General features: G+C 40.3%; 1 protein-coding gene across 1 annotated transcript in view; it reads right to left on the bottom strand.

Moving 5' to 3' along the window:
* Window positions 1-24,201, bottom strand: part of cttnbp2nlb (CTTNBP2 N-terminal like b) — an 85,386-nt gene that overhangs the window by 17,660 nt on the left and 43,525 nt on the right. The window contains exon 3 of the mRNA XM_020512467.2: window positions 6,251-6,481. Coding sequence (XP_020368056.1) covers window positions 6,251-6,481 — 231 coding nt within the window. The remainder of the gene's footprint in view (window positions 1-6,250; window positions 6,482-24,201) is intronic.

Below are 24,201 nucleotides of genomic sequence, written 5' to 3'. Positions count from 1 at the left end.
CCATAATAAACACAGTAAATGTGGAAGAAACTCAGCAGGTCTGGCAGCATCTGTGGACAGAGAAAAAGAGAGCGAGTGCTTTGAGGGCAATATGACTTCGGAATTTTGTTGCTGAGTTCGTATTTTTATTTGAGCAATCAATGCTGTTAGATAGGGAGTTCCGGGGTTCTGACCGAATGACAATGAAGGATTGATAACATACTTCCAATCTAGAATGCTGCATAAGTTGGAGGGGACCTCGCAGCTGGTGTGCCTACGTGCCTGCTGCCCTTCCTCTTCTAGGTGGGAGAGAGATTACAGGTTTGGAAGGGCCGTCAATAATAAGGCCATCTCGTTTCTAATTTAGTATTCCCTTGAGTACAGAGACCAAGAGCTGTTTAAGGTGATTAAACAGTTGATAAGGCAGATGGAAAGAAACCATTTACTGTGATAAGGAAGTCCAAAAGGAAGAGGCTACCCTTCAAATTACAGCTAGAGTGTTTAGGGTTGATGTCAGGGAAACAGTTCTTCACACAAATGACAGGAGAAATTTAGAACCTCACACCCATCAAAATACCATTGCAAAGTAGTTGTTGAGGCTAGGTCAACTGTAAATTTCACCATTGGGATCAACTGCCCCCTGCCCATTCACCTTGAACCTTTTGACCTCAGGGCCACATTCAGCTCCCTCTTGAATACATCTAATGAACTGGCCCCAACAGGTTCCTGTGGGAGGGAATTCTTCAGGTTCACAACTCAGTGAAGAAATTCTTCCTCATCTCAGTCCTGAATGGCCTACCCCTTATTCGTAGACTGTGACCCCTAGTTCTGGACCTCCCCAACATCGGGAACATTCTTCCTGCATCTAGCCTGTCCAGTCCCATCAGGATTTTATGTTCCTATTGGATTCCCCCTCATTCTTCTAAATTCCAGCAAATACAAGCCCAGTTGATCCAGTTTTTCCTCATATGTCAGTCCCTGGAATCAGCCTGGTGAACCTTCGCTGGACTCCTTCAGTAGCAAGAATGTCCTTCCTCAGACTAGGAAACAAACTGCACACAAAACTCAAGCTACGGCCTCACCAAGCCCCTGTATAACTGCAGTAAGTCATCCTTACTCTGATACTCAAATCCTCTCACTGTGAAGGCCAGCATGCCATCAGCTTTCCTCACTGCCTGCTGCACCTGAATGCCAACCTTCAGTGAATGTTCCACCATGACATACAGGTCTCACTGCACCTCATCTTTTCCTAAACTGCCACCGTACAGACAATAATCTTCCTTTCTGTTTTTCCAGCCAAAGGGGATAGCCTTACATTTATCCATGTTATTTTGCGTTTGCCAAGTATCTGCCCACTTAGCCAGTCTGTCCAAGTTACCCTGCAGCCTCTTAGCATCCTCCTCACAGCAAACACTGCCATCTGCAAATTTGGAGATATTGCACTAATTATTAACAGGTGTTTAGACTGCAGAGACTTTGCTTTATTTAGCTGAAGGCCTGACAGCTCTCGTGGCAGCCTCACTATGGCCTGCGAAAGTAATAAATGTAGTGCACATTTTTACCAGGTTAATTAAAAAAAAACTTGTCTACCATTCTCCCATAATGATACATCCCGAATTACAATGACAGCAGGTATTTAAACTTCAGTTAGAAGTCTGTCTGGAGATATACTTCACCACTTTAATATTGACAATAGCTTGATTCATATAACAAAATGTCTGATTAAACATGTATGAGTACACATTTAGTGCAGTCCTTTGGGAATAATTCACATACCACAATTGAGATTGGCACTTAGTCAGCATTTTTCAGTAAATGATGTGATCTTTTCAGTTATACTATTTGCAGTGTATGTATGATCCATGTAATTAATGGGAGAACTGCCATAAAAAGGATTCAACACATTATTAAAGCAATTCAAGTGGAATTTTCTGTTCCAACTGGCATTCTATGTAATTTCCTCTCTTCCCCTGAACTTACAATTACTGAAAACCCAACCATAACTGCAAAGAATCCAACTTAAAAAATCAGTGCTGCACACTGTGATAGGGATTGTAAAAGTCAAATTAATTTAATTAAGTTTACACAACTGGGACAATCAAGACATAAAAAGATCACACAGGATTCACGGACACACTTGATGGGATACCTAGATAACTGGGCAGTTCTCTCAGTGCCCTGGCCAATATTTAGAAATATAGAAAATAGGAGAAATAGCAGGCCATTCATCCCTTCGAGCCTGCTCTGCCATTCATCATGATCATGGCTGATTATCCAATTCAGTAACCCATTCCCACTTTCTGCCCATTCCATTTGATTCCTTTAGCCTTAAGAACTACATCAAATTCCTTCTTGAAAACATTTGATATTTTGAACTCAACTACTTATTGTGGTAGAGAATTCTACAGGCTCACATTCTCTGGGTGAAGAAATTTCTCCTCATCTCAGTCCAAAATTATCTACCCGTATCTTTAAACTGTGACTCGATTCAGGGCCTTAGTCTCAATCAACTATATCACTCTCCATCTTAATTAAAAATTCTATATTATGGTCACTCTTCCCCATGGGGTCACACAGAGCTAGACTGCCAATTATTCCTTTCTCATTACTCAACACTGTCTAGGAATGTCTGTTCTCTGGTTAGTTCCTCAACATATCAATCCAGAAAATCATCCCGTGACATTCCATGAATTCTTCCTCTATGATATTGTTATTGTTTTGCCATTCTATAGACGGGGTAAAGGTGCCTACAACCACAGCTGTACCTTTATTGCTTGCATCTTTAATTTCCTTTTAATGCTTCCCCAACATTACCACTACAGTTTGGGAGTCTATATGCAACCCCCACTACTGTTTTCTAGCCGTTAGCATTTCTGAGCTCTACCACACAGATTCTACTTCACCAGAACCAATATCCTTCCTCACTGTTGCTTGCATTAATTTTTTGTTTAACTAGTAAGGCTACCCCACTTCCTTTACCATTTTGGTATGTCCTTTCAAAAAATGAAATACCCCACATTTTAAGTTCTTAGCCCTGGTAATGTGCAGCCATGCCTCTCTAATCTGAACTATATCATACCCAGTTACACCTATTTGCATGACTAATTCATCCACTTTATTGCAAATCCCCCATTCAACTCAAGTCCTTAAGGCTCGTCTTTTTAACATTCTTACTCACATTTACATTATTTTGCACTATATCCCTGATTGATTGCTGCCCTTGAGTTCTTTTGTCCCTCATTTCCCAGTCTTTTTGTTTTTGCTGTTGTTTCCCCTCTCTTCTGTCTCCCTATATAGGTTACCATCTCTCTTCCATTTCAGTTTAAACCCCACACATTCCCCCAACCGCACTAGCAAGTACTCCCATTAGGACATCAGCTCCAGCTTGGTCATGATGAATCTGTCAGCAACGTACTGGTCCCACATCCCCCAGTACAGGTTCCAACGTCCCAGGAATCTGAAATCCTATCCCTTGCACCATCTCCCAGCCACGTATTCATCTAGTATATCCCTACTTCTTCCCTTAGGCTAGCAAGTGGCACTGGTAGCAATTCTGAGATCACTACCCTTGAGATTCTACTTTTTAAACTTGCTTCCTAACTCCCAATGTTCTACGGATCTCATTCCTTTTTTTTTAAGAAGATCCTGTCATTGGTACCAATGTGTTTCATGGCCACTGGCTGTTTATCTTCCACTCCAGAGCAGCTACAGGACATTCTGAGACAACCTTGACCCTAGCAACCGAGAGGCAACATACTTTCACAGTTTCATTTGTGGGCACAAAAATTGTATCTATTCCCTTTATGATTGAATCCCCTATTAATATAGCATTCCCAGACTCCTGCTCTCCCATGCAGCAGTGCCTAACAGTGCAATGAATTTGGCTGTTGCTACTTTCTATGGAGAGATCATTCCCCTGCAGAAACATCCAGATTTTGCAGGGGAATGGCCAAAGGAGAATCTTGCACTGCCAGCATAGTCCTTTTATTCTGTCTAGTGAATATCCATTACTTCTCTGTATGTGCTAGCCATGATACTCTCCGTGGTCCGGATGTTCCAGTGTCCCCAGTCACTGCTCCAGCTTCAAAACTCGGGCTTTCAGGGCCTCCAGCTGGAGACATTTCCTGCACACGTTCTGGTAATGAGCTCTGGTGTGGTGCCAGTATTCCTACATACGGCAACAGAAGAATGTCAGACTCAAGCTCTCCTTCCATCTTACCCTCTTTAAAATTAAACACTTTGACTGCCCTTAAAATCAAATAATATTGACTACTCTCAGGCCCGCACTCTCTGGGCATTAGCACTATTGCCCTTACAAAATATAAACTCAAATTAAAAACGTTACAAAATAAGTAATACAAATAGTATAAGTACTCACCAACCTTACTAACATAATCAGCACCTTCCTCTTGTCCTATATCACTTTTTGGCTGACTTTAAATTTCAAAAGCATACTTTATTCATAAAAATGGTTTAATATATATAGATATATTTACCCAGTCATAAATGCAGTTCGGTTCTGTACAGTAGCATATCAAGGAAACAAATGAACATTGGAGTTTGACTCTACCCAAACAAATGAAAGGCATCTCTTGCTTGAACCAGAATGCACTTTTTGACAGACTGCTGCACTGTAATGTAGCTGCAGGACACTCCTTGCAGATTGCTCCACTGTGACGCTAACTGTGAGACCCTCTTATCAGACTGCTTCACTGCAATTCTGAATGTGGGACACACTTCCTGGAGTGTTCCTTAAACAATATTAAATTGTAGAATCTTAGTGTTGGAGATTCACTATTCGTCTTTCTATTTTACAAAAGTGACAACAATTCAGAAGTTCTTCATTGTTGTACATCATTTTGGGATGTCCCGAGGCCATGAAAAGCACTACGCAGAAGTTGGTGGTCCAATCTCCATTGTACAACAGGAAATTCAAACATACAATTCCATACTGATTCTAGTACTTCAGCGTGGTATCATGGTTCTCCATGGTATCTGAGACTATGAAGAAATTGCAACAGATTCATCTTTAGAACTGCCACCCTGGCATTCAGTTTGCACTGTTAGACTGTGATGTTTATGTGCTCTGTGATCATATTGCTAAATCCAACATTTTTTCCCCCCTCAGAAAATCATAAAACAACACTTTTGGATCTACTTTCTGCAGCATGGGCAAAGAGCTAGCTGTAATAAACACTGAACAGGGGTCACTGGACCCGAAACGTTAACTCTGCCTTCTTTCCACAGATGCTGCCGGACTTGCTGAGTTTCTCCAGCAACTTGTTTTTGTTTGATTTCTAGCATCCACAGTGCTTTGGGTTTTTCTGTAGAAAACATTGGCTGATTCACAGAATTCCTGACTGGAATTAAGTGTTAAAGTAAAAAATGTCTCGGCAACACTTCTAAAAATGAGTGACCTGTACATTTCTCCACCAATCCTAAACTTGCAGCTTCAACAACACTACAGAACTCAACAGCATCCAAGAGAACCTGTTTAATTTGCATCCCACATCGAAAATTTACCCCCTCCAACACTGATGCACAGTGGAAGAGATGTGTACCATACGCAAAAGCTCTGCAACAACTTATCAAGCATCCTTCAGCAGTATCTTCCAAACCCACGAACTCTACCACCAAGAAGGGCAATGACAGGAGATGCAGGGAACATATTATCCAAAGAATCTCTCCAAACCATACATTCTGAATTGGAACTATATCGTCATTCCTTCGCTGTTGCTGGGTCAAACTCCTGAAAAGCTATTTCTAACAGCACCATTATATCTACACCCCACAGACTGCAGTGGTTCAAAAAGGCAACTCACCACCATTTGAGGTTAATTAGGGATCTGGCCCAGGCAGCAACACCAACATCCTGTGAACAAATAATGATGACAGTAAAGTCATCACAGTCCCAAAGGACCACAAGACGACTCTCTTATTAGAGGGACATGACTGGTAGTGGTTTAACCTCAGGTGAGGTCGAAAAGATGGGACCTTCGGTATGGGAACTGAACTCACAACGTAGATGTCACTCTGCATCGCATATCAGTCATTCAGCCAAATGTGCTAACGGACCCCCCAATAACGACAGTACAAGGATGTGAAGAATCGTAAAAACCTACAACACAGAAGGAGCTATTCTGCAGCTGTGTCTGTGCTGTCTCTCTGAAAAGAGCAGTTATGCTTAGTTTTAGTCCCAAACCCCTTCTTCAAAATTTGCATAATCATGAAATAATATAGCATGCAATATCATTTTTTTTTAAAGCAATACCTTACGGTGTCTGCTCTCTGCAGCAGCCAGCTGGGATACCATTCGTTCCTGCATCTTCTTGCACTGTGTCATTACCACTTTGAGTACAGATAGTGGGTTGGTACACACAGGCTGCTTGTCACCACAGTTTCCACCCCTGATCGACTCACAATCCCTTTGTAGAGCAAGGAATGGGTCACTGATGTCATATTTTCCATAGCGCTCTTGGATGAAACGATCTCTGTGCTGTGCCTGCAACAAAACCCAGGGACATTTAGAACGTAAAATGCTAGTTTGATCCTTATTTTAACCCTATTTCAAATGAACATATGGCACCAGAATATTAATTTGAAAAATAACATAGGAAAACGTAGAATCAGAGAGGTCTCTGCTGCCTGCCTCTCCAGCTTTTTTAAAAAACAAACTTCCCAATTGCCCATTCCCAAGAATATCTTGCAGGCCTCAATTCATTTTCTCCCACACTGTGTGCCTCCACTTTATTCACAAGTTACCATTTTCCTAGGCAATGGAAGGAAACTAGATGGTGACAATCCCAACAAGAAAGCCTAAAACAAGTACCAGTTGGCTGCAACTCGCTGGTGTCCTGAATCTCCAGTCTTAGCCAGCATTCCCAATACCTCAGAGTACACTTCATGTGAATTAATTAACTGCCTCCCCATCTCAGTGCTTCAAAGTGCCAGTCTCAACACATCACAATGGCACATCTCAAACTCTTGCACTATAGTTCATCTCTTCAATTAGGCAGTTTGGAGGTCACTGATGAGTTCCTGTTGCTGCACGCAAAGCATATCTCACACTTGAGAACAAGTGTATCTCAGGGATCCTAGCTTGCTCTCTTTGCATTCACTCACCATACCTACTTACATGCTCACAGCATTTCTGCTTTGCCTTGCCTTTTGGTGCAAACAAATCCAGGCAGACTGTCATGTTCGCCAACAATGAACAATTAAGGGAGTGGACATGTTATTGTGGAACCATGTTACATTAAAATGTTAGACTTACACCATGGGCCAACAGCTTACACATTAAACACAGCGTGCTTCAACCAAAATGGCCATATCTAGAAGTCTAAGGGGAATAGCCCTCGTTGAGGGGAACAATTATCAGGGGTGTGGCCATAGTCAGTCAAAGGAACAGTATCAGTCCTGGAGTTTGAAGATGGTCAGTGGGCCATTTACAGCAATCAGCGGGTTTTGGAGGAGGTGGGGGGTGGTGGGAATGCGGTTCCGTACCATTACAGTCCAAAAAGTGGACCATGATGTGTTCTGCAGGTCCAGGGCAGTGAGTCTGGGTATTACTGGCAAGTCATTGGGGAGCTGCAAAGAGATCTGTCAAGGACCCGGTTACTCATCAGTCGGAGCTGTCCTTCTAAGTTGGTTGGTGGGGGAATGGGCCATAGTGTACAAACCTTCAGGACTGACTAAGGGGAGGGATTTTACTGGGGTCAGTGCTGTGATGGGCAAGTCAATTATGGGGATTGGGTGCAGTGGTAATGCCACTGGACTAGAAATCCAGAACCCAAGGTCTAGGGCATGGATTTAAATCCCATCATGGCAGATAGTAAAATTTGAATTTAATAAAAAATATCTGAAAGAATAAGCTAGCCTAACAGCCAACATCCTTGATGCATCAAGAATGTTACCAATTCAATTTGTGCAAAATCACATCACTTCATCCTGTTTCCCTGTGGCAAGGTCTGTGCTGAAGCTTGGGTGGTAGACTTCGCTAACACAGCTAGCTTCTCTCAGGTTAAATTCCGCATACACTTTGCTCAGACAATGACATACAATAAGACATTTACTTCATCAATAGAAAAGGGTTCCATTCAGTCAGGTCATTTGTGATCATCAGTACCATATTTTAGCGGTCTGACAGACAGTCAGACAGTGCTTAATTTACACTCACTTCCAACCGATCAGAGTTGGGTGAAGTTGTCATTGTAAATGTGTTGTCCTGTTTAGTCACAGAAGCAAATGCAGGTAGTTTTTGTTGTTTGTTTGTTCTTCCTTTGCTTTTTTGGTTGTTACATACATATCACAATTGCAAGTATTATGTCAACTCCTATAATTATCAGCGGAGTTGAATCAGAAATGAATAGCTCCAAAATTTGAACCATGCTTCAGTTTCAGTCTGAAATAGTTGATTCATACAGATTACAAGTCACGATTCCTATATCCAAAAACCTTGGGACCAGCTGTTTCTTGGATAAAGGATACTTTTGGTTTTCATAGGTCTAAATGCATACAGGTCCAATTTGGGTCTGTTTGAGCCCTTTTGGGCCCTTTGGTCAAAACTTAACTTGGCTTGAACATAACTTCATTTTTAGCTATGTTAGGGTATTTTCCAAAGGACCTGAAGGGACCTGAACAGACCTGTCGACAACAGAGTTTGGGTCTCTGAACAAAAGGCTTCACCTTTTAGATCCATTAGGGTGTATTTTGGCCAAGTGAAGTTGTTTTCCCCAAAAAAGGCCAGAAATCTGTTTCGACAGCTGTTTGGGTCTAGTTTCAAAAAGACCTTCGGTTTTTAGGTCTTTTCGATTTTCAGACAGGCAGATAAATGATACCCCACCTGCTTTTGTCCCCAACATTATGCAGAGCTTCAATTTATGGATGTAGTCATCATCTAAAGTTCTCAGCTAAGTTTCCTCACTGCCTTCTCCCCACTATGTCACTTATTCATCCAAAAAACAATGAAAATACCATTCAGCAGGCTTCTAATAATGACAGTTTCTATCTTGTTGGGACAGTGCCATATCCATTCTTTGGCTTATATTACATAACTGGATCTGCACTACCAGCCAAAATTCTGCATGGAGCGCACTTTGTTGACTTTGATTTATTAAAAATGCTAAATATTTCAGATGCTGCAAATCTACATACAGAGAACACTCGTAGCACTTGCCAGGTTTCTGGGGAAGAGGAGAACAGATGTTTGGGGTTGAATCTTTGTTGAAACTGGTTTAGATCATGCCAATGACAAGCAAGTCACTTCAGAGGACAATGTGAGCATTTAGTATTTCAGTTGTTGCCAATTTATTTGGTCAAGGTGTGTGGAGTGCTTAAACTTACTTTGCACAGGGAAAGCAAATGCACAAAAGGTATTTGGGGGTGGTTCCTGGTGCTGTAGCAACTGCCCCAAAATTCGGAGGACTAATTTTCACAGCACACAGTTGTAGCTCTGCAGTAAAGACATCAACTTAACATCTAACAGTGAAAAGATAAGAAACAACAGATTATTCCACACACAACACACATATGCCAACAGTTCCAAACATTCAGCACTACGCACATGTAGAATTGTTAGATAAAGCCAAAATGGAAAAAAAAAATCCTAATTTTGAGCAATGCTTTATAAAATAACAGCTACTGGAATTCAATAATGGAAAATAATTCAGGGCTTGAGCTGTATTTATTAGATTAAGGCTTTTTAAAAAAAAAGTACTCATCAGCCAAACTTAAAAGCATTGCAATATTCCAGGACAAAAAATCCATAGAAATTCCAATGGGCACAATTACAGGGCAGTAAATTACTAAAGACAGATAATGAGCCAGAAATTTGCACTTCATAGTGAATTTCAGTCAGCAACAAATGCTTTCACTCCAGAACATAACCACCTGGAATACTGATCCCAGTGGGGGAATATATTGCAATTACAGTCACAGTGGCCATTGACCGGCCAACTTAGTCTTCCTGCTGCATGCATCACAATTGAGGCAACTTTTCCAAATCCACTATTCTGAATGCTAGCTTTTATGTTTAAAATACACAGTCAAGAGAAAGCACAAACAAACACAAAGAATGTTGAAAAAACACCACCAGTATGGCAGCATTTGTGGAGAAAGGATTACAGTTAATACTTCAAGTTTTGTATAACTTCTCTTCAGAGCTTCTGAAGAAGTCATACTGAACTCAAAGCATTAACTCTTGTTTCTCTCTCCACATACGCTGCCAAATCTGCTATGTCTCAGCTTTCCAGCATCTGCAGTATTTTTCTCTATTATAAGGGAGACAGCAAGTTAGAAATACACTAAAATATAGTAGTCTTCTTTAATAACTGATTGAAGTATAGAATCATAGAATTTTACAGCACAGGAGGCCATTTAGCTCATCATGTCAGTACTGGCTCCCCAAAGATCTATCCAGCCATGTCATTCTCCAGCACTATCTCCATAGTTTTCCAAATTCATCACTTTCAAATATATATCCAATTTCATTTAGAGCCTACGAATACAATCATTAGATCTATGGAATATTCTCTACAATCTACCATCAAATCACTTTGATAGTGAAATGGTAAACTAAAATCAGAAGATGGACATTGTTAAGAAATTCTGTATTTGTTTAAGCTTTCAAAGATGATTCATACAGGCATGAACTCTTCTGTTACAGCTCTTATTACAATTAATTAATATAATTAAAATGGATAAGAGAAAATATGAAAATGAGAAAAACTGCAAATCTTGAATTATGTTTGTTAACCTTTCAGAGTCAGTAGCAAGTGATCTTGCACAGAAAATATTTGGCTTAGGCCAGGAATATGTTTTCCATAATAGATTTTTAGGTTCATTCCAACCAGTGCAGAATTCTAAAGCATTCATCCTATTCTGATTCGTTCCAACAACATTTGCTCATAATCAAAATGATGCACTTCAATATAAACTGCTGATCCAAGCATAACATTTTTTAATTATCTGATTTATATTACCAAGGAATTTAGCTTACATGATGCCAAGCATCTCCCAGACTTCACATTTTTAAATTTGATGTCTAATATATTTAATGGTCAATTACATTAGTGAATAAATTAATCAATAGGGTGAGATACAAATTATCACTTTGTTAACCTACACAATACAGAAATTCAGATTTCCTGTCAAATGAGTTATACATTTATGGTGACTTATCAGCAACAATCACAAAGAAAAGGCAGGTATGAATTGTTCTTTGTTTAGAATATTTGTGTGGTATTGAATTAAAGCCAATTTGTCACTTCCTTCACAATGGGGTTCCATCAACAAGGGCATCCTCTTCATATATCTATCCTGTCTACATAGAGATTCAACATTTTCTTTTTACTGAAGATTCTGGTGGTGCTACACCTAGCATGGAAAGAAATACAGTAATAGTCTTGCAGTTTAAAAAGTAACTGAAATCTTCATCTGCATTGCTAGCAATAACTTATGGGAAGGCATTATTTTCCAAGAAACATTACATCACCCAAAGCACAGTAGGCAAAATTTAATTGAGTCTGCCAAAGTGAACATGGTTAACAGGTGAGAGTCAAATTGGGAAAACATCATTGTAGGGACTAAATCCTGATCAATTTATTATTCAGTTGTTGAAGTGCGGGAGAGCAGCTTTACATTTAAGGATAGAAAATCTAACTGGTATCACAAAAATAAAACCGAGCCAGTTCATAAATAGATCAATTATGTACTTTCCAATATTTTGACTTGAAATAGCAGAAGCAGCAAGTGATAGGTTAGAGCTAAGTGATTCCACAACCAACATTATAGATAGAAAGAGGAAAGAGGAGATTCTGCTGAGTGAATATGAGCAGCTAGGGGCTAAGTTAAAAAGCAGAACCAAAACGTTAATCTCCAGATGACTACCTGAGTCATAAACTAATTGGCTCAGGGTCAAGATGATTAAAAAGGTAAACAAAAGGCTCAAAGGTTGGTGTGGGAGAAACATATTTGAATTCATGGGACATTGGCATCAGTATTGGGGAAGGAGGGAGCTGTTTCAATCAACTGTACTGGAACCAGAGTTCTGGCGAATTGCGTATCTAGAGCTTTAGATATGGCTTTAAACTAAATAATGGGGGAGGAGGGGTTCAGTTGCATGGAAAATTATAAAATCAAAAAAGGTACAGGAGAAAGTAGGATTACTTGTTAGTGATGGGGTTGACTGTTACCGGAAAATAAAACAAGGGACAGAATATGTGAATATCATACTGTACAAAGGAATCACAAGTGTAGGGGAACTTAATAGTATAACAAACTTAAAGGCTTTGTATCGGAATGCACAAAGCATTTGGAATATGGTAGATGAACGGATGGTGCAATCTGAGGTCAATCTAGGTCACAAGTACTTTAAACTAGTTCAAGGGTGGGGATGGCAAGGGGAGGCAGCTCAGGAGAGGTTATTAAAGCTTCCAGAACAAATAGCAGGGCATAATATGGAAAAAACATCTAACCTCAACCACAGCAGACAACAGGACAGCCACGTGAAGGAGGCGGTCAGCGCAGGACTAAGGGTGTTCTACTTAAATGCATGCAGTACATGTAACAAGGTAAATGAGCTTGTAGAGCAGATTTGAAATTGGTGGATATGTTATTGGCATTATGAGACGCGCTATAAGGGGATCAGGATTGGGAATTAAATATCCAAAGATACAAGCCCTATTGAAAAGGCAGGCAGATGGGCGGAGGAAGTGGGGTTGCCTTGCTAGTAAGAAATGAAACTAAAATTGATAGCAAGAAGCAATATAGGGTGGGAAGGCATAGAATCTGTGTGGGTTGAGTTGTGGAACTGCAACGGAAGAAAAGACTCTAATGGGAGTTATGTACAGATTTCCTTGCAGTAGTTAGGATGTGGGGCAGAAAATAAATCAGGAGATAAAAAAGGCACCTAAGAAAGATACTACCACAAGCTTTTTTTTAAACCAGCACATTATGAACTGGCGCTCTTGACAAACTAACAAAAAATATATACCTAAAATACAACCCGGCCAATTACCGCCCCATCAGTCTCCTCTTGATCATCAGTAAAGTGATGGAAGGTGTCATCAACAGTGCTATCAAGCAACACCTGCTCAGAAATAACCTACTCAGTGACGCTCAGTTTGGGTTCTGCCAGGGCCACTGAGTTCCTCATCTTATTACAGCCTTGGTTCAAACATAGACAAAAGAGCTAAATTCCAGAGGCGAGGCGAGGCGAGAGTGACAGCCCTTGAGATCAAGGTTGCATTCGACCGAGTGTGGCATCAAGGAGCCCAGGCAAAACTGGAATCCATGGGTATTGGGGGCGAACGCTCTAGTGGTTGGAGTCATACCTGACTCATAGGAAGATGGTCGTGGTTGTGGGAGGTCAATCATCTCAGCTCCAGGAGATCTCTGTAGGAGTTCCTCAGGGTAGTGTCCTAGGCCCAACCATGTTCAGCTGCTTCATCAATGACCTTCCTTCCATCATAAAGTCAGAAGTGGGGAGGTTTGCGATCGCACAATATTCAGCACCATTCGTGACTCCTCAGATACTGAAGCAGTCCACGTTCATATGCAACAAGATCTGGACAATATCCAGTCTTGGGCTGACAAGTGGCAAGTGACATTCATGCCACACAAAAGCCAGGCTATGACCATCACCAATAAAAGACAATCTAAACACCGCCCCCTGACATTCCATGGTATTACCATTACTGAATCCCCTACTATCAACATTCTAGGGGTTACCATTGACCAGAAACTCAAATGGACTCACCACATTAACAGAGTGGCTACAAGAGCAGGCCAGAAGCTGGGAATACTGCAGCGAGTAACTCACATCCTGACTCCTCAAAGCCTACAAGGCACATCCACCATCTACAAGGCACAAGTCAGGAGTGTGATGGAATACTCCCCACTTGCTTGGATGAGTGCAGCCCCAACAACACTCAGGAAGCTTGACACCATCCAGGACAAAGCAGCCCGCTTGATTGGCGCTACATCTACAAGCATTCAGTCCCTCCACCACCGACGCTGAGTAGCAGCACAGTGTACTATCTACAAGATGCACTGCAGAAATTCACCAAAGATCCTAAGACAGCACCTTCCAAATCCACGAACACTTCCATCTAGAAGGACAAGGGCAGCAGATATATGGGAACACCACCAGCTCCAAGTTCCCCTCCAAGTCACTCACCATCCTGACTTGGAAATATATTGCCGTTCCTTCACTGTTGCTGGGTCAAAATCCTGGAATTCCCTCCCTAATAGTATTGTGGGTCAACCCACAGCAGGAGGGCTGCAGTGGTTCAAAAAGTCAGCTCACCACCAACTTCTCAAGGGCAGCTAGGGATGGGCAAGAAATGCTGGCCAGCCAGCAATGCCCACATCCCACAAATGAATAAAAAAACTAGAAGTTTACTGTATTATTGCGATCTCCATGATGTTTGAGTGGTCAGTTGATGGTGTGAGTGAAAAGGCTCTCTGCTGGTAAGTTTTATTTAAAACACAGTTGCATTATTATTTAAGTGATTTGTGCTGTAAATAAAGTAGAACAGTGATGAGTGTACCCCCTGCATTACATTTCCGTTACTTAATGTGTGCGTTTACATTGATTATGTGGACCTTTTAATCAACCAGAATATTTGATCAACCGATACACTCCTCATCCCATAGATGCTGATTAATACAAATTTTTCTGTATTACAATAATTGTGGGGAACTTAAATATGCTGGTGGATTGGTAAAATCAGGTTGGTAATAGATCACAAGAAAAGGAATTTGTGGAATGCCTATGAGATGGTTTTTTGGAGCAGCTTGTCATAGACCCCACAAAGGAACAGGTTATGCTGGATTTGGTGATGCAAGTTGGACTAGATTAGGGAGCTTAAAAGGTAAAGGAATTCCTCGGGGGCAGTGACCATAATGTGACATATCGGAGTATGAATTCTAAAGAAGAGAAGCTTGAATCAGATGTAACGGTATTACAATTGAGTAAAAACATGAGGGAAGAACTGGCCAGAGATGACCGGAAAGGAAGCCTAGTATTTGGACAGTGGAGCAATAATGGCAGGGTTTTCTGGGAGAAGTTCAGGAGGCACAGCAGAAATTCATCCCAAGGAGGATGAACCATACTAAGGGGAGAACGAGACAAACATGGCTGACAAGGGAGGTTAGGGACAGCATAAAAGACAAAGCATACAGCGCGAAGATTAGTGAAAAGCTAGAGAATTTAAAAAAAAAAACAGCAGAAGACAACTATAAAAAGCAATGGGGGTGGGGGAAGGAGATTAAATGTGAAAATAAGCTAGCTAATAACAAGATTGTAAAAGTATTTTTTTTTTTTAAAAAAGATATCCTAAAAGGTAGGAGGCAAGAGTAGACATTGGCCTGCAGGATGGCAGCCAATGACTAGCAGAGTTCCACAGGGATCAGTGTCGGGATCACAACTAATCATGTTATACATTGTGTCCTTCATCCAGATCATCAAAGATCGGTGGAGGGACAGGTAGTGTTGAGGAGGTAGGGAGGCTGTAGAAGGACTTGGACAGGCTAGGAGTGTGGGCAAAGAGGTTAGATTATGCACATTGGTAAGAAGAATAGAAGTGGAGACTATTTTCTAAATCGGGAAAGGATTCAGAAATCTGAAGCACAAAGCCACTTGGGAGTTCTAGTCTAGGATTCTCTTAAGATTAACATGCAGGTTCATTTCACAGTTAGGAAAGCAAATGATATGTTAACATTCATTTCGAGAGGGCAAGAACACGTGCAGAGACGTACTGCTGAAGCTGCACAAGGCTCTGGTCAGACTGCATTTGGAATAGCGTGAGCAGTTTTGGGTCCTATATCTAAGGAAGGATGTACTGGCATTAGAGGGGTCCAGAGATGGTTTACAGAAATGATCCCAGGGATGTTCAGTTTATCAAATGAAGAACAGTTGAGGAATCAGGGTCTATACTCAAAGCATAGAAGGACTGAGGTGGACCGGGAGTGGGGCGGGGGGGGGGGGGGGGTGGAGGGTGCGGGTCTCATTGAAACTTACAGAATACAAGGCTCATTTACAAGACACACTGCAGAAATTCACCAAGTGAACCTTAGACAGCACCTTGCAAACCCATGACCACTACCACCTACAAGGACAAGGACAGCACAGAAATGACAAATACAACCACTCGCAAGTTCCCCTCCAAATCACTCACCATTCGGACTTCTGAATCCCTAGTTTGGGAGCAGGCCATTCAGCCCATCAAGCCTGCACCTACCCTCTGAAGAGCATCCCACTCAGACTTAAGGCCCCACCCTATCCCCCTAAATTTGCATCTGCCATGGCCAATCCACCAAACCTACACATCTTGGGACTGTGGGAGGAAACCCACAAAAGGTACGGGTGACTGTGTCAAGTTTGTAAATTCTCCCAAGGCTGGAATTGCACCCGGGTCCCAGACACTAAGGCAGCAGTGCTAACCACTGAATCTCTGCTCCTGTGATGCTGCTTGGCCTGCTGTGTTCATCCAGCCCTGCACCTTGTTGTCTCGAATCACTTCACCACCCTATTTTAAGGAAATGAAATTAAACTTGAAATTATGATCACCATTTCTTCCACTGTCACTGGGCCAAAATCCTATAATGCCATTGCTAACAGCTTTGAGGGTGTTCCACAGCAGTTCAAAAGGCTGCACATCATTATCTTGTCAAGGGCAATAAATGCTGGTCAAATCAGTGATGCACACATCACCCAAATGAAAACAAAATCTATTGGTGGAAATCAGAAAGAAAGGGACAGAGCAAACCATTCAGCCTAATGTCACAGCACTGATGAATCACAGCATAAATGACTATTAGCTCAACTCCATTTTGCAGTCATTAAATTATATCTCTGAATATTTGTATCCAAAAGATTCATCCATCTCAATTTTAGGAATATAACATTATCCACCATTCAGAAGCTTTGGATGGGGAGGAGTGTGAAGTGAACTAGAGTTCTAGATTTCCACTATGTTTTGTGAGAAAGACATGCTTTCTGATTTCACAGCTCCAAAAAGCTTACATTATACTGAATCTGGAGGAAATAGCTTTTGGTGTAGGTAATTCATTGAATCCCATTGCCATTTGAAGTACTCAATTAAATTATCCTCAACTGTCAAAATTCACGGCAAAATAAACCAAGCTTTTACAAACTGGTCTTGTATATCACAACTTTAATGCTAACACATCCTACAAGGCTGACAATACATCTTGAGAGGTAAAGTGTTGAAAATTGGATGCAGCATGCTTAATGGGAATTTGATCAAAGTTCAATACTACGAAACATGATTTTCTTACTTTCTCAATCTAACAATGTTCTTAAAATAAAAAGGTCAATATTCTGGTCAACTTCTGCACTTACTGTCCCTGCGCGCTTTATTTTGCTGATCAGTGTATGGGATACATGATACTTTTTTGGCTTCATATTCTATTTCTGTACTGAAAATATAAAATTAGCTTTCCTTGGATCCAGATGCACACTCAGGCTCATTACTACTAGGTTTCTCATGGTTATTTTGTTCTTTAACTTTCATTTTATGACCACTTAACACCCTCGCTAGACAAGTAAAAATTAAGGCACAAATTAAAAACCTGAACACTTCCATCAGAAAACTGTTGTAAATTAAAATAACTTAAAGATTAGAGTGAAGACCTTAATACACTGTAAAAGGACAATGAAAAGGCTTGGGTGAGAACAAAACAATTTGCGCAGCTCACTGGGGAATGTGGGGCTTGGAATTCTGCACTCCTCCACAATGAGATAAAAATCTAGATTTTGGGGGGGTGGGGGCGCGGAGGAACGAATGAATGATTTTTCTGCAACTTGGAACAATCTTAACTGTGCCACTCTGTTTAGGAAAATAAACTCACTTTATTCAGACTAAGGATTTGTTAGTGCTTCCTATTATTATTTTTTTTGAAACTGGCCATGACAGCATCACATTGCTGCTTGGCGCTTCCTGAAAAAATAGGTTCACATGTGCCAGTAAACAAAACAAAGAAAGCTCAGTCCAGGGCTTCCTCCTATTCATTACACAGTCTACACAGCAGCAAGATATGCAACCGCTCCCATTTTTGTGGCTCCACAGTCACCGACCTTTGTAAGTGTAATCAAAATATAGATGAGTTTTTTTTTTTAAAACTCCTTCTTGGCTTAGTGTGCTCATATGAAAAGTCAAAAGCGGGGGGAGAGAAACAATTTTTTTACATAGCAACATTGAAAAACCAACATGCACTAGACTATGAGGCACATTTATTCTGTCATGATTTTCTGTACAGCCTTGTTTTCACATTATTAAATCTCTATCAGTGCTGTATTTACGTACAACTGGATCTGTTACAGGTATGCGACAGACGCATTAAACACAGGCCTAATTTTTGCTAGACCTATACTTAGAAGACAGTGTAATGGAATCAAGAGGGTTACTTTGAAAATGCACTGCAAATACTTCCATTTTGTACATCACTATGGACTTCTTCTATAACAGAATAAACACACTCAAAAATCCAGTGTACAGCCATACCCATCCACAAATGCAAAATGTGTTGATATGTTCACTAACCAAAGCTCAAGAGGTCTTATGGATCCTATTCTTCTAGGCTACCACTAATATTTATTGGATGGTGTGGTGGACAGAATCATACTTACCCCTCACCAATGGTAACAGAAAGGCAGTTTCTAAATCAACTGACTTTTGGCTATGTATTTATTTCACCAATGTCAGGTATGTCAAGAATTTTAAAAAAAAATGCAAATTTATGACAATTCCAATTTAGTCATGTCAGCCCTCAGTGCCATTTAACTGGATTAGATCTATTGTTTAATAATTAAATTGGATGTCCTAAAACAATTTAGAAAACACAAATTTTTGCTGAGTTTTTGAAGTAAATTAAAGCAGTTACCAGGCCAGCTTAATTTAATATATTTTAAATAGGACTATTTGTAAAACTCAATGTAACCTTTCATCTTTTGTCTGCATGTTTTGCAAGGATAAGCTAGTCAGTGATTCACAGAATATTTATGGCACAGAAAGAGCCCGTCGTTCCTCCTTCAGCTGTCCAAATGAACATCATTACCTAGTACCTATTTCCTGCTTTTGCCTCCATACTATTTCTATCCAAATGATCATCCAATGCATTCTTGAATGCCTCAATTAAACATGGTTCCACCACATTTCCAGGCAATGCATTCCATACCATAACTGCTCGCTGTCACATCATCCTCATTACTTTTGCACATCACTTCAAAGAGCTCACTAGTTCTTGTTCCTTTTATGAGCAGGAACTGCTTCTTCCTACCTCCTATCTAGCCTGCTCATGATTTTGAAAACCTTCAAAATCTCCTCTGAGCCGTCTTTCTCCCAGGAGAACAGGCCTAACTTTTAAACCTATCCTCCTTAACTGAAGTTTCTCATTCCTGGAACCAGACTTGTGTGGAATTGTGATCAGTAACGACAGAAAACTGAGTGGCGAAAATAGCCTCTTCATTGACCATCCGCATGAGCACGGTTCAAAGCAGCAATGGAATCCAAAGTACAGTTTTACAGTAGCATCTTTTATACACAGTTTTTACATACATTAAAATGTTAGCACTATGGTGTCACATAGTTGTATCTATTGTACACAAGTTTGCATGACATCTGTCCTGGGGAAGGAGATGGTTTAAGCACTTTCTAAATGCTGGCTGTTACTCCTGACAGAATTACAATGTCTGTCCAGTCGGAGGTTGCATAATTAACTGGTGCTAGTCCTCTTGTTTTAAAGTTAGGAATATTAATAAAAATACTAGATCTATATGATCTAAATATGTGAGAAATTAGATATGTACTAAATAAAAATAGAGGATATTAAACTGATCTCCTGCAGCTGGGTCATGGGATTTCATTTACTATTGCCAGTTTTGACAGTTCTTACACATTCGCTCATGCAGTTTCACGGAAGTGCTGTTTTGATAGTAAATTTCTTAAAGGGGGGTAGCGCCGTCTTTAATATATATCTAAAAAGTATAAATCCGTACATTAGTACAAGATGGTAATCCTAAATAAAAGTTAGAAATAGGTAGTACAGTGTTATAGAAATAGTTAGTGTACAAGGACATTTCAAAGGGATAAAGAGCAGCAGATTGTAGGGACATACTAGGAGGAAACTGGTGTCCTCCAACCTATTCAGGTCCCAAGAGACGGTTGCTAAGGGCTAATTAATATCATAATCTTTCCATAGTTTTGAGTGAGTTAAGGAGACATGATGGGGGGATGGCATGGTTCTGAGTAGGTTACAGTATTAACACTTATTCAAAGGTAGCCTTTGATTCAGATACTGATCCAAACTCTGCTTGCAGCATGGGGCCAATGAAAATTGCAAGATGTAAAAGAAACAGTAGTGGGTTAGGGTTGGACAGGATGTTTAATTTAGTTTATCTTGTACAGCACAATATACTACAAAAATGCGGTTTTATGAATGAGTGAATGGAAATGCGGTATAGTAAACAGAGCGCTTGTGAGTGAGTTAGTAAAGAGAATCAAAATACAATATCACACACTTGCAAATCACTTCTGCACTCACTCCAATAATTTCACAACTTTGCTGTAAAGTGGTGCCCACTACTGCACACAATATTCCATCTGGGTTCTGTTATGTGTCTTTGAAAAGTTCAACATCACTCCCTTGCTCTGGTGGTTCATGTCCCCATGAATAAAGCCTAGGATGCAATGCTCTATTAACTGCTCTCTACACTTGTCCTGTCACCTTCAACAATCTGTACACCCATACGCTAGTTACCTTGGTTAATGCAATCCCCTTAGAATTGTACTTGATATTTTATATTGTCTTTCAACATTTTTCAAAAGTTCCTCAGTCCTCCTCAGATTCTTTCAAGTTTTGTGTCATCTGCTAACTTTGAAATTGTACCTTGCGCACCAAGATCCACATCACTAACATATCAGGAAAAGCAAGGCTGCCAATACCAATCTCTTAGGGAACTCCACTACAAACCTTCCTTCAGCCTGAAAAATATCCATTGACAATTACTTTGTTTCATATCACTAAGCCAATTTTGTATCCAAGTTAATACTGTCCCTTTTAAGCCATGTCCTACAAAACTTTCCTCAAGTCTGTTACATGGTAGTGTGTCAAACATTTTCTGGAAATTCATGTATACTACCTCAGTAGTGTTACCTTCATCGAGCCTGTTCCCTCTTCAAAAAAACTCAACCAAGTCAGTGAAACACCGTCTCCTTTAGAAATCCATGTTGACTCTTCCTAATCAAAACAATTTTTTTCCAGGTGACTGACAATTCTATCCCAAATACCTCTTTCTACATACTTTGGTGGTGGTGGTGGTGGCAGCAGCGGGCCGGGGATGGGGGGGGGGGGGGGAGGATTTCAGAATTTGAAATCCTGTTGTCAGACTGCATTGCACAGTTACTACCTACTAATGCTCTTGGAATGCCTCCTTAGAAATACATCGACTCAGTTTTAACATAATTAATGTCCTCAACCTACTTCATTACACCATACTTGGTCAGAAGCAATGCATGGACTGTAGTCTGGCAGTCCACAAATAAAAGGGACAGGAGTAAACATTTTTGAGAATAATTCCACTTTTGATACTAAAGCCACTTGTATTACAAATATTGTAAAACTGCATTTTAGAAACTCTTAGATGGTCCCTTGACAGTACATGCATCAGACACTACATGCTGTGCTTCTTCGTTCTAAGTGACCAAAAAAAAAATGCATACATGCAAGAAGTTAAAATTGACAGTCCTATAATAGTAGGCAAATGTCAGGTAAACATTTAGAAAAGACAGACAGAAAGAGACCAGCTGGTTCATCAAGCCCATCCCAGAAAATGAAAGAAAGACTTGCATTTACATTTCATCTTTCATCAGGAGGTTCCAAAGTGTCTGACAGCCAATTAAGAACTTGTGAAACGTAGTCCCTGCTATATTGCAGCAAGTGTAGCACCCATTTTATGTACAGTAATGTCCCACAAGTAGGAATGCAATAATGATCAGATAAACATTTCTGCAGTAATGCTGATTGAAGAATAAATATTAACCTCTTTGTTCTTCTTTGGTGCCATAAGATTATTCATATTCATTTGAGCTGTTGAGGAGGGAGGGGGTGGAGATGATACTTTGGTTTAACTTCTCATCCAGAAGATGGCACCTCTGATAGTGCAGAAATTTGGGTCTGCACTGGTAGCCTGGAATTTTGAGAGTTCTGGAGTGGGACTTAAATCCAGAACCATGTAACCCAAAGGCAAGAGTGCTACACAACATTTAGAAAGCAATGCTTGGCTTTGGTCTCCTTACAGGACAAAACAATGTCAAAGTCCTGGAACAAGTCTGAAGGTAAAGGTAACCAAAGAAATAATTTCCAAAATTGTTAGCTTACTGGGATAGCCTCAAGAATGGCTTTGTTCCTTTTACTTAAAAAAAGTCATATCATTTTAATGTTGATATTAATTTTAAATAAACCCATCCTTTATTATAATCGAGGGACAAGTTACTACAGGTGGATAGAAATGGAAAGAATGGGGACAAAAGTATGCAAGTGAAAGCAAAGTTAGGTTCAATGCCAAGATGCACTTGTTATTTCCTTTCCTGATAGCTGCAAGTCATCCATGTTTCCCAGCCATACAGTAAAGTTTGAAAATACAGATGCCATAAATCAGCTAAATCATAGAATCCCTACAGTGTGGAAGTAGGCCATTGGGCCCATCAAGTCCACACTGACCCTCTGAAGAGCACCTCACCCAGACCCACCTCCCTATCCTATCCCTGTAACCCTGCATCTCCCATGGCTAACCCACATAGCCTGCACATCCCTGGTCACTATGGGCAATTTATCATTAATCTGCACATCTTTGGACTATGGGAGGAAATCAGAGCACCGAGAGGAAACCCGTGCAGACATGGGGAGAACGTGCTTGGTTCTTAAGGTCTGCATTTTGTCTTAACATTTCATGAGCCAGCCAAACATAGTAGCTGCTTTCTCTTTGTGTGTCGTGGGTTTTCCACCAGGAGTCAGATTGTCTTTCAAAATTCAGTCAATCCTGAAAATGTTATTAAGATCACTATGTGCGTATGTGGGAGGGTAGCACAAGTGAAATACCTCTGATACATCATTTTAAAAAACTAATCTGTAAAGAGAAATTCTAAATGATTTCAGTTTTAAAATAGTACTGATGGTCAGGATTGACTTTGAGGATGGCTTTCTACTAAATGATAGCTTCTTTATTCATTATTGGAGTGGCATCAGGAAGCTATCAAGTTATTCACTTTAACGTGGTTTCTTTTAGAAACGAAATAAAAGATTAACTGAGAGTGAGAAAATATTTTCAGCTACAATATTTTCAAGTTAATTAACATAAAGTTGAGGCTTTTTATGGTCTTCATTTCCTTGAGAGCAAAACTTGTTTTCTAAAGAGAACTTTCTTCAGCTCTACTTTGACAGGTATCCCATGATAGTGTTATTGCTCCAAAGCAGGTAGGTACCAAGAAATCGCAACATAGCAGCAATGTCCTTTCCCATGGGGATCTGTGACTTTTGCTTGGCATACCTTATGAATGCAACTACAAAAGCAGCAGCAGACCTTGGGGTAAAAAAATACCAGTAAAGAAACTGGAAGTGAGAAAAATACTGTAACACAGACATGGATTACAACGTAGCTATTATAACAATGTATTTCAAAAACACAGTCTAAAAATTTCATCACGTGATCACTACGCTACAACGGCATGAGTCATCTCTTCTGTGAAATTTGTCTAGACAGCTCTTTATTATATCAGGATCACTGACTAAACAGCAGCTACATGACATGACATGACATAGTGGCAAGTGGGTGGTGAGGCATGGAGAGGTAAACTTGACCACAAAGGTATAGATCTGCATCACATACATTCCTGAGTGTAACACTATTTAGAATTCCACAATGTGTTAGAATAATCATATACAGTTTCTACATTTAAGATATGACTCAGTGGAGAACATTGCTAGCCTTTTACAAAGTTTGACTATATTTCAGTCACAAATAATCCAAAAAACATTACAATTGTTGGCACAAAGGCTTTTGCCCAAATTCAGACAGAACTTTGAATTCCACAGACAACAAGGTGCAGAGCTGGATGAACACAGCAGGCCAAGCAGCATCATAGGAGCAGAAAGGATGCTGCTTCGCCTGCTGTGTTCATCCAGCTCTGCACCTTGTTGTCT

This window comes from Rhincodon typus, chromosome 25 (assembly GCF_021869965.1).
Source record: "Rhincodon typus isolate 14 chromosome 25, sRhiTyp1.1, whole genome shotgun sequence".
Classification (NCBI taxonomy): Eukaryota; Metazoa; Chordata; class Chondrichthyes; order Orectolobiformes; family Rhincodontidae; genus Rhincodon; species Rhincodon typus.
The sequence above is the reverse complement of the archived record's forward strand: the minus strand, read 5'-3'. Positions and strand labels throughout refer to the sequence as shown.